This window comes from Oreochromis niloticus, linkage group LG3, assembly GCF_001858045.2.
Source record: "Oreochromis niloticus isolate F11D_XX linkage group LG3, O_niloticus_UMD_NMBU, whole genome shotgun sequence".
Classification (NCBI taxonomy): Eukaryota; Metazoa; Chordata; class Actinopteri; order Cichliformes; family Cichlidae; genus Oreochromis; species Oreochromis niloticus.
In genome coordinates, this window is record NC_031967.2 from 3,628,584 (window position 1) to 3,640,570 (window position 11,987).

General features: G+C 37.8%; 1 protein-coding gene across 1 annotated transcript; it reads right to left on the bottom strand.

Moving 5' to 3' along the window:
• Positions 1 to 653: 653 nt before the first annotated feature.
• LOC109195375 (macrophage mannose receptor 1-like) lies at positions 654 to 2,843 on the bottom strand. The gene is made up of 5 exons (XM_019347375.2): positions 2,404 to 2,843; positions 1,878 to 2,255; positions 1,421 to 1,780; positions 1,188 to 1,279; positions 654 to 1,046 (listed from the first exon to the last, which is right to left on the bottom strand). Exons 1-5 carry the CDS (start codon positions 2,441 to 2,443, stop codon positions 951 to 953), a joined length of 966 nt encoding a protein of 321 aa, XP_019202920.2. The 5' UTR covers positions 2,444 to 2,843; the 3' UTR covers positions 654 to 950.
• Between the last annotated feature and the right edge of the window lie 9,144 nt (positions 2,844 to 11,987).

An 11,987-nucleotide genomic window follows, 5' to 3' on the forward strand; every position in this document is an offset into this window, starting at 1 on the left:
ATACCTCAGTGAAAACTGTCATGTTTCCTTCTGAGTCATGGATGAAAATCCAAAACCAGATACTACACACTACACTATGAAATTTATAGTGTAATTTACACTGTAACTCACACGTTCAATTATTTAAATTTGATAAACACACTTTAGAGAAAAAACAAAACTTTTTTTTATTTTCATGGTTTCCTGTCTTTCCTGTCCCATTTCCCATCTTCATTAATGAGAAAATCACTGTTAGGCTGCGTTCTTAATGTGAAACACATTGCATTAATCTCAATGAGTTCTACTCTAGCGAAGCACTCAAAGCACATTCCATGTATGAAAATGTCTCCACACAATAATAATGATGATGGCATGGTGGTATGTGGTTTTGTTCTTGCCTCACAGCAAGAACAAACTTTAGAACAAACTCTTTTGGCTGTATTTATCTGTTGCTTTTCACTTATTATAGTACTGCAGGCCTTTCCCCATCAGAATCCAGCTATAGTGATTTGGCTTTTTGAACTGTTAGTAGGAATCAGAATGCAATGAGCAAAAGTAACAAGACAAGGCATGACATTAACAACTAGGTTACAATAGGCTTTTATCACACTATGAACTGTTGTAAAGGTGCTATATAAATCCATTTTATTGTTATACTGTATAGCTTTATGAGGAATTTCATTTGAAATAAAGTCGTAATGAAGGCTAATAATGAAAGCTGATGTCAGCCTGCATAACATTACAAAATAAGTCTTTCATGCAACAGAACACTGATTTGTCCTCTAAGCATTCATAAACAGCTTCTAAAACGCCTGTTCACACAGGTATTGTCTACATTACACAAACAATATTATTAAAGAAGAAAGATCTATTTTAACATTTTATTTAAAAGGGTTACAATGAAAAATTCAGGAATGCATTGTGGATATTAATGAAGCAAGGACGCACAAATTTCAAAGCTCAGTCTTCTTTCATGTTTCCTCTTTCTGAAATACTAATTTATGAGGCTGCTCTCTCCACGTCAGGGTGACAAAACTCATTCCTTGCTGGTTCAACCTTACCTTGAACTGGGAGACACAAACAGCAGCCATTTAAAACATTTACTCAAATTTAAATATATTTGTTTTGTTTTTTAATTAAAAGTTTGTTCTTAATTGGCCTGAGATCAGGCTGAAAAAAAAAAGGAACCATTTAAACTCAGGACTTACCTTTTTCAGGACTTCTGATTTCACAATAGGATCATCCAAATCCAGACCGGAGGACCCAGGATTCAGTCTCAGCTTAACTACATGCTGTTTTACTAGTATGGAATGGGGAGAGGAATTTAACATACCTGGAATTAATTCTGACATACTAGAAATGTGAAAGTTAATAAATGAGCATTAAACATCAGTTTTCCCAATGTAATGCAGTCTCTTCCACTGAAGGTAAGGAAACTCACCGGGTGGAGGGAAGCTGTAGCAGACAAAGGGTAAGCTTGTTTCACAGGACAAAAACCTAAATTTTCCTGAACTTTTCAAAGCCAAAACACCACACATGACTGTCATCGAGTCAATCGGGTTTGCAACGTTGTCAAAGTAGCCAAAATTGAATCTGCTCTGATCGGACCAAAAAACCCAATTAGGCCTGCTTAAACCAATCCATGCCCGATCGCCACTTGGCACCAAGCTCTGGACCACCTGGTTCTCTATGTCGTTCTTCACAGTGACCAGGCTTGTGAAGTTCTGGCTGCAGCAAGCCTGAGCACTCCCCCAATCCATTGCTTCATCAACAAGAACAAATTCAGGCTCTAGCTGTGTTCCTGTAGTTAGGGATTGGGTAAAACCACAAGTGAATGTGTCTGCATAGTAAGTTTTAAAATTATCTTTATCAAAAAAAATGTCTTGCTCTGTACTCACCATTATTACAGATAAATGGATATTCTTGTATCCATATCTCATCCTGCCATCCTCCATCTTCTCCAATGGAGACACATGTTTCTCTGGCTCCGTAAAAATCTGGTTCATTAGTATTATTTTCCCACTTCCTATATTCAGCCCCAAGTCCTGTGGTCCTATCTGACCACATCCAAGCAATTTTAGCGTACAGACCGATCCAGATCTCAGCATCGTTACCAGTTGAAGAAACTATGTTCATCAACTGGTTCATTTGGACCATGTTGTCAATAGTTGCCAGGTCTTTATATCTCTGTCTGCAATAGGTCTGAGCCATGGTCCAGTTCTTTGCATCAGTAACATAGTGGTACTGACGATACAGGCAGGTGGAGATGTGCCACCCTGTGAAAGTAGCAATTTTGATTTGTTTAAGATTGTATCCGTAGTCTCAGTCTTTTTATGTAAATAACCCATCAGTACCTTAAAACACTTTTTGACTGTATGTTAATATACAAAGCATTATTAGAAATTTATCAGAGAATTCACTGACCTGTAAGATGTAAAACAACCAATAAGATCCTCTTCTGCATGATATTACTGTATGGGCTGTTTGAGTCAGGATGCTGTTGATATCGCTGTTGCTCAGGCAAATGTAGGAAAATTCAATTCAAAGTAGAAGAAGGAGATTGACGGAGATTGCCTGTTGCTCAGGCAAATGTAGGAAAATTCAATTCAAAGTAGAAGAAGGAGATTGACGAGTAAAACAACAGCCTTTTATGCTCAGATCTGTCTTTTCAATAGACCAGTATAGTGTCTGCATCACTGCAGATTCCTCCCAAATCCATCTATAATTTTCTGACTACCCTCTCGCCCGACACGTGAACAAGACCCAGAGATACTTAAACTCCTTCACTTGGAGAAGCAACTCATCCCTGACCCAGAGTGGGCACGCCACCCTTTTCCAGTTGAAGACCATGGCCTCAGACTTGGAGGTGTAAGGTGAACCGCTCCAGTGAAAGCTGAAGGCCACCACCAGATGGATCCAACAGAACCAAAAGACAGACATGAGATTCTGAGGCCTTCTGGCTGTACCTAGAAATTCTTTCAGTAAAAAAATATGAATATAATCTGTGACAAAGGGCAGCCCTGGTGGAGTCCAATACCTATCATTAACCAGTCCAACTTATTGCAGACAAACCTGTATACAGTTATAACAGGGCCGTGCAGAGACGTTTAAAGGGGCGGGTGCTCAAAGTTAAAAAGGGGCACATTGAACAAGGCTGAATAACAATAACACACACACTGTAAACCCGAACAAGTTGACTGAACTTAAAACTTTTGTGGAAACCGATTACCTCAAAAGATTTAAGTACACAAACTCATCTCTTCTAAGTATGGGAGTACTCAAAGTTTGTATTTATTGTTAACCTAAAAATTTAAAATTATATTTTATATTTTATTAATTGAGCTTTACTCAAAGACTGTATACTTTAATTTCAATATTTTTGTGTTTCTTGTAGTTTATTATTTTGATGCAACACAATGCAATTATATTACAACCTAAACTCAAATTATATGATTTTTAATTAAAAGATATTTATGTTTCAATGTTTGAGTGTAGACTACTAAAAAAAAGAAAAGTACAGAAATTCAGTTACTTTACATCTTGTTTATTTAACATTTTTTCACGGAAATTTAAAAACATCACAAATGTTTTTATAAAACCACTAACATGGACATGGGCACCATAAAGTGAGCATTATAAATTCAGTGTAGAACATTTAAATCACAAATGACGACAGTAACAGAGTGCATGTCCTAACAAACATCGCCTTATATTATAACAAACACTTCCTGTTTCTGCTCAAACACAGTGGTGTTTCTGAGTAGCTTTTCTGCTTAGCAATTTAATTTAAATCTTTTGATACATCCCTTTTTCAAAGTATAATCTTAACGTGTTTCATCTGAATCACCCTTTCTGTGTGCTCACTACCTAATTTATAGCCAAAGAATTCACTCACTGTCTCTTTACTGTTTCGCTAGCTTAGCTCGTAGCCGACTCGTTAGCACCATGGCTACTTCACCTGTCCCTCCTGCACTTTCCTGCTCATTGTGTCAGATGTTTAGTTACTCCTCGGCCTCCTTTAGCAGTAATGATACCTGTAACAAATGTAGCATATTTGCAGCTCTGGAGGCCAGGATTACTGAATTGGAGACTCGGCTTCGCACCCTTCATTCACCTGTAGCTAGCCAGGCCCCTGTAGCTGGTGCAGCCAAAGATAGCGTAGGCCCCGCTAGCTGTTCCCTGGCAGACCCCAAGCAGCTGGGGAAAGAGGGCGGCTTGGTGACGGTGAGGAGGAAGCATAGTCTTAAACAGAAGCCCCAGGTACACCACCAACCTGTTCATGTGTCTAACCGTTTTTCCACACTCGGCGACCCACCCGCCGGGGGTCAAACTCTGGTAATTGGTGATTCTGTTCTCAGACATGTGAAGCTAGAGACACCGGCAACCATAGTCAATTGTCTTCCAGGGGCCAGAGCAGGCGACATTGAAGGAAATTTAAAATTGCTGGCTAAGGGTAAACGTAAATACAGTAAGATCATAATTCACGTCGGCAGTAATGACACCCGGTTACGCCAATCGGAGGTCACTAAAATCAATATTGAATCGGTGTGTAACTTTGCCAAAACAATGTCGGACTCTGTAGTTTTCTCTGGTCCCCTCCCCAATCAGACCAGGAGTGACATGTTTAGCCGCATGTTCTCCTTAAATTGCTGGCTGTCTGAGTGGTGTCCAAAAAACGATGTGGGCTTCATAGATAACTGGCAAACCTTCTGGAGGAAACCTGGTCTTGTTAGGAGAGACGGCATCCATCCCACTTTGGATGGAGCAGCTCTCATTTCTAGAAATATGGACCAATTTATTAACCCCTCCAAAATATGACTATCCAGAGTTGGGACCAGGAAGCAGAGTTGCAGTCTTACACGCCTCTCTGCAGCTTCTCTCCTCCTGCTACCCCCCCAAAAACCCATCTCCATTGAGACTGTGTCAGCTCCCAAAAAGACAAAAAACAAACCAAAAACCAGCAATAAACAATTTAAACATAAAGAATCAAAAAGAAAGAACAATACAGTATCCACATCTGAACCAAAGAGTAAAACAATGAAATGTGGATTATTAAATATTAGGTCTCTCTCCTCCAAGTCTCTGTTAGTACATGACTTAATAATTGATCAACAAATCGATTTACTCTGCCTTACAGAAACCTGGTTGCAGCAGGATGAGTATGTTAGTTTAAATGAATCAACACCCCCGAGTCATTCTAACTACCAGAAATCTCGAAGCACAGGCCGAGAGGGTGGTGTCGCAGCAATTTTTCACACCAGCCTATTAATCAACGAAAGACCAAGACAGACTTTTAATTCATTTGAAAGCCTGATGCTTAACCTTGTCCAACCCAGCTGTAAAACTCAGAAACCAGTCTTACTTGTTATCATCTATCGTCCACCTGGGCCTTACACAGAGTTTCTGTCTGATTTCTCAGACTTTTTATCTGATTTAGTGCTCAGCTCAGATAAAATAATTATTGTGGGTGATTTTAACATCCATGTAGATGCTAAAAATGACAGCCTCAACATCGCATTTAATCGGTTATTAGACTCAATTGGCTTCTCTCAAAATGTAAAAGAACCCACCCACCACTTTAATCACACTCTAGATCTTATTTTAACATATGGCATAGAAACTGAACATTTAACAGTGTTTCCTGAAAACCCTCTCCTGTCTGATCATTTCCTGATAACATTCACATTTACAATAATTGATTACACAGCAGTGGAGAGTAGACTTTATCAAAGTAGATGTCTTTCTGAAAGTGCTGTAACTAAGTTTAAGAAAATAATCCACCCACTGTTATCATCTTCAATGCCCTGTACTAACATAGAGCAGAGCAGCTATCTGAACACTACCCCAACAGAGGTCGATTATCTTGTTAATAATTTTACCTCCTCACTACGTACGACTCTGGATACTGTAGCTCCTGTGAAAACTAACGCCTCAAATCAGAAGTACCTGACTCCGTGGTATAATTGTCAAACATGTAGCCTAAAGCAGATAACTCGTAAGCTGGAGAGGAAATGGCGCGTCACAAATTTAGAGGATCATCATTTAGCCTGGAGAAACAGTTTGCTGCTTTATAAGAAAGCCCTCCGCAAAGCCAGAACATCTTACTATTCGTCACTGATTGAAGAAAATAAGAACAACCCCAGGTTTCTCTTCAGCACTGTAGCCAGGCTGACAAAAAGTCAGAGCTCTACTGAGCCAACCATCCCTTTAACGTTAACTAGTAATGACTTCATGAACTTCTTCACAAATAAAATTTTTATCATTAGAGAAAAAAATACCAATAATCATCCCACAGATGTTATCTTATCTACAGCTACTTTTAGTACCATTGATGTTAAGTTAGACTCTTTTTCTCCAATTGATCTTTCTGAGTTAACTTCAATAATTAATTCCTCCAAACCAGGGGCGATTCTAGGATCAGAGCTTTCGGGGTGCTGAGCACCCAGAGAGCTGCCCAGCCAGGCAAGATAAACTTTAGACGTCACGATGAGACTTCTTCCCTGTCTCTGTGAGTCCATGCATCCTTAAATGTCTCCAGTTGTCCCGAGTTCCCTCTGACTGTCTTCTTGGTGCATTTAAACCCCTGTTCCTCCCAGTCCTCATCGTCTGTTGTCTTCATCTCCGCTATCAGTCATCATAATTTTACCATCTCTTGCAAGTCTGCAAATTTCTTTATTAAATCATAAGATTCTTAAATTCATCAAGTCTCTCTCTGCCTGGGTCCTCGTCACAAAACATGACATCACCGTTTTGTACATTTTAACACAACCCCCACATTTGTGAAAGAAAAGCAAAACACTTTTTTGAGAAGTCTGTAACAAAACCATCAAATCTGATAAAGGTTATTTAAATGATGCTCATAGTGAGTAAGAAGTAAACTGAGTGCATGTTTTGGACAGAGATTCACTTTTAATGTGTATGTGTAATATAATACAGATACATAAAAAACACTACCAAAACAGAATAAATTATTACAAAATATTAATAAAAAACTATAAAAATGGAGGCAACTTTGCCTGTGGTAGAATGTATACAATGTATGAAAAAATCTTTACTGCAGATACTAATTTAACTAATTTAATAATACTAATTTTGTGTTGTAAGATTTATGAGTTTCATGCTTTCATAGTGGTACTTGGGAGAGCTTGACATTTTTCTCAGGTGGTACACACTGTAAAAAGTTTGAGAAACACTGATAAGTGTTTCTCTGCCGCATAAGTCTGTATGCGGCAGTCATACAGACAACTGGACAGTCCAAAAGTTGGCCTACCTATTACTGGCTGAGGTTTTAGTAGAGTTGTGGCTGAACCACATAAAAATATATCATTAATTTTAATCTCCCCAATCAATGATAATGTTATGTTGGAATGTTGTTAAAGAGGGTCAAAAATGTTTCAACCCAGTTTGTTTTGCAGATTCTGTATAGCAGCTTTAATATAGGGAGGACACAACTTCCAGACTGTATGAGTAAAATCAGGTTTTTTCTCTTCGTCAGTTTAATAGTTTCTGTTTTGCCTGTCACTGTTCCCTGTCTGTTTTCTTACCTGGTTCTTCCTGAACTTGTACTTTCTCCTCACGTTCCCCTCTTTCCTCTCTCCCTCTTTGGACTGACAATCATACACAAATAGGTTGTATTCAATTAGATGAAAAAATTACATTAATAAGAAAAAAAAAATTATTAAGATCACTAACGAAAAGTCCTCTCTCAGTGTACTTTCAACCAAAAGGCAAATAACCAAACCACATGAACATCTAATGAAAGATATAAAATATTGAAACATTGATCCAACATTATCCTTTATTGATGGATCATTTGTTCTTACACTTTTACCTGAATGTGGCTCCTGTTTTTGAAAAAACTTCCTTATATCCATTATGAACCTGGCTGTCTCTCTGTACACAAACACACACACAACAGGAGTTATAAGGTTAATGGGCATTCAGTCAGTTAGCTAGTTGGTATCCATTTCAAACAGGACAGTGGTAACAACAGCAGGCTACGGACAATTTTAAGTTTTAGACTTTAAATAGGCTGTATACATTTCAGTGGGAGCAACAGGACGGTCAAATGTCGCTGAATTTACTACAGAGTAGGACGGATTGTAGGATAGCAAACATCATTGGAAAACACGTTTTCAACACTGCAGGTTACCTGGGTGTAAGGTTTTTCAGCTAAAAAGAAACATGACTCCTATCTAACTACATAAAGAGTAACTGAAGGTTAAATGCTGCTAATATGTCCTGTTTTAATCCAGGCACTCCACCTCCGCTCCGCTCAGTGTTGCCAACTCCTCAGTAAGGAAAATCGCTATTGGTTGTCCTAAAAGTCGCTAGAAGTCGCTAAATGACGTCATCACCTAATTTGCATAATTGGTCATGCTAATATAATTGTAACCTATGTTGTTGGAGAGAGAAATAACATCGTGGAAGAGACATAAAGTGAGTAAAAAACGTCCTAAATGCATTTAGAGTTTATTTAGAACTACAAATTAAATTTCTTTTAGCAATTATTGTTTTTTTTAATGTCATAATTCCAACCCTGCTCCTTTACCCGGGCTTGGACTGGCAAGAGTGATCCGAAATAGGCACTCTGGTGGAGTTACTTTGTGTGTGTGTGTTTATAAGTAGTTTTAAACCTTGTGATCCACAAAACAGCATAAGAGTAAAAGAGTAAAAGAAGAACTGACTGTGTTACAACACCCGCTGCTTGTTGGGAGTAAAAGCGCTACGCGCTTTCACGTCTTTTTTTAGCGACTTTTTTAAGAAAAAAAGTCGCTAGGGGGTCTGAAAACTCGCTAAATATAGCGACAAAGTCGCTAAGTTGGCAACACTGGCTCCGCTGCGTCTCAGCTACCATCGCTCTGGCAGCAACGACCCTAGAGCCAGAGTGGGGGCGAGCTGGAACAAACCATTTTGGGAGGGGGGAGGGGTTATCTATACTTTTGTTGTTAAAATGTTCCGTCTCAACCAAGTACTGTATGCTTTTTATATTTTTAGTAGTGTGTCACACAAACAGCAAATATTGTCAAAAACAAGTAAGAAATCTTTGGGGGTGCTTTGATTCATTTTGGGGGTGCTGAAGCACTCCCTTTCATTGGTATGTTGATCAATGAGAAGAATTCCAAGTTTTCTAAATGTACTTTAAAAATAAAAGGCATATAATAAGTTGTATAATAACACAACCCTGAGTGCAACCTTTTTTAAACTTTGGTGTTACTGTCTTTACAGATGTGGCAAGAGACAGAAAACGTGCTGTTGTTTGGATATATTTAATAATCAGCTCTGCACAGGAGCTGTAGAGTCCAGCCTGTTGCTCTTACAGTATAATACTCATAATAAAAGTACAGTAATGGTAGTTAGTGACTGAGCAGCCTGGTGCTTTTCTCGGGATAAATTAATTAACCTGCACAGATGAGCTAAACGAACTTTACAAAATGAGTTTCCCTGACAGCCAATTGCTCATCTTAGCTATCTAGGTCTGAAGAACACCTCAGGCTGTCTGTTTGAAACAGTTGGTCGTGGTTTTGTAACGTAAATGCTGGATGTCCTCTCAGGATCCCTGCTCTATCTGCCATTCCCGAACAAGTATGATTCAGTGCAGTTGCACCCCAATTTAACAGCATTATGGTAGTAATGATTAGAATCAAACTTATGAGAAAGGAGACCCACTGAACACAAGTCACTGTGTTGAGAACTACTGATAATGAAAGAAAGAATCTTTGGGGAAAAAAATTATCTGAGGAGAATTTTTTATTTTAGTTTGACACCAGTACTGCAGCCAGACACAAGGGGGCAGTAGAGACATTTTGGACAGACATTTCTGGGGAGCTATATGACTCATGTGAAAAGAGACTTTTTAATATATTAAAGATGACAATAAAATAAGCAGCTATAACTCCTCCAGACAGTTACATTGAATTCTGTGCTTGAATAATGAATTGTACAATACATGATGCATTTCTAAGTTCATTTACGATTTCGTGTTTTTAAATTATTTTATTTATTCAAACACTAAAGTAATTTATTATTTAAGTTAATTTAAAATAAAAAAAACGTTTTAAATGAAATTTTTAACTGAAATTTTTAAACCTTATTATTACTATTAATAAATACTTAAAATCACAAAAAATTAAATTCTCAATATAAACCGCATTTGAAAAACTATTGTCGAATTCTAAATTAAAAAACAGATTTTCAAAATCATTTTTAAAACACAATTTAAATGGATAAAAAAAAAAAAAAATCAAAGATTTATTTCTGACATTTAAAATGGCGATTTGTGCCTCTCATTTGAAAATCCATTTCCCTTTCCTGTAAACTCGCGGATTAGCTTTTCAGATGAGCCTGCCTGGATTTTTCTACACAGCTGTGCACTGCCATAAAGCGTGTGTGCTTGCACAAAGGCCATTCAGCCGCGGGTTTTACACTCTTGCCCGGCACGGATATGTGAAGAATGAAGGAGCTCTGCAGGGAAACGTAGTGCGCCTGTGGACTCAGCTTGACCACCTGTTGAAGGTAGTTTGATACCATTCTAAGATCATTTTAGCTTACGAAAATATTACCCAGCTGAACTAGCTAGCAACGTTTTTTGTAAGCTAATGTGCTCTTCACGCTCTTCAAGCAGCTCAGACTATTAAAACCAGCTTTAAGCCCACTTACACAATGTGAGATCAATGCCTGCAACCTACAGCCTAACTTGTGCCTAAAATGCTGTCTAGAAACACATCCTTCCACATGTCACCACATTACTTTACGATACTTAGAGTTAAAAGAACGATGACAGGGAGAATAACACAATAGCTGTCAATTCTCTCATTCCTTATATTATCTCTAGTCTTAGCAGAGGGCAGTGACACTATTATTTTAACCGCCAAAAGTTGATTCTTTTCATCTTATGTACCTTTATTGGATGAGTGACAAAATGTTTCTCCCACTAAAAAAGATAAGACTTGATGAACAGAATCAACTTTTTAAGATTTCCGTACCTGGATGATTGAGCATACATTAAGACACTATTGATTTAAGTTCATAAGTGAGTGCAAACATTTCTGGTCTCTTGATTTAAATTTCTGAATCTAAAAAAGTGAATGCATTTAAAGCAGGAACTGCACACCTAGCCATCAAAAGGTTGGTGAACTTTGGGTACTCATCCCACTGTAGGGTCCTGTTAAAAAAAAATCACACAAGCATCACATCACCTCTGGTTATATTTTGTAAATTACAATCATAAACTATACATTCCAGTCATCCACTAATCAGTATTTTTTTTGTGTAAATGGATGTCACTGATAAATCAGTATACATCCATCACTACGTTCTCACTATTAAAAAGTACAATTATTTTCTAAATAGATTCATTATTGTCAGTCAGCTACACACAAACAAGCTATCTAAATCTTGCTGGGTTTGATGGCTTGATAGAATTAATCAAAAAACAAAAACTGGAAGAAAAACAAATCTTCCATTTTTGCAAAATATACATTGAGAAAATTTGCCATTTCTGCTTTTGTCTGTGTCAACAAAATTAAAATAATTGTGAACGTACACTGACCATCAAAGAACAACATAAAATCTTCTTCTGACATGAGAATTGTAGAACAGTGAAATCTACTCCGTCCTGATGAAGCTGTATAGACTAGCTCTACCATACACATGGCTAAAGTGAAACTCTACTGACAAATTGAAAGAAAGTTTCCAACTCTGACTCTGTCACTAGAAAAGTTCAGACCTCTTACGCTTGATGATGATGGATTCTGAGTATTGGTTGTGCATAACCTGTAGAACACTGGAAGGAACACTTCCAGAAATCAATGTCTATGAAAAGTTTATATCTAGCTCTATCTACAAATTCAGGTTAAAGCTCTAACATTTAAAGAAGAAGCCAAATGTGAATAGGTCTGGAAACTGCCATTTGCCCTGGGCCAAAGCTCATTTAAAACGATTGGAAAACTGTTCTGTGGTCATTACATGGCTCTGCTTTTGAAAAGAACCAACAATAAGGCACAAAG

What these genes read in the sequence shown, in the direction of transcription:
- LOC109195375 (XM_019347375.2), bottom strand. Translation starts at nt 2,443, where the DNA reads ATGCAGAAGAGGATCTTATTGGTTGTTTTACATCTTACAG. An exon ending in GGTTGTTTTACATCTTACAG is followed by an intron (nt 2,256 to 2,403) that starts GTCAGTGAATTC and finishes CTACTTTCACAG; the next exon opens with GGTGGCACATCTCCACCTGC. An exon ending in TCCATTTATCTGTAATAATG is followed by an intron (nt 1,781 to 1,877) that starts GTGAGTACAGAG and finishes CCCTAACTACAG; the next exon opens with GAACACAGCTAGAGCCTGAA.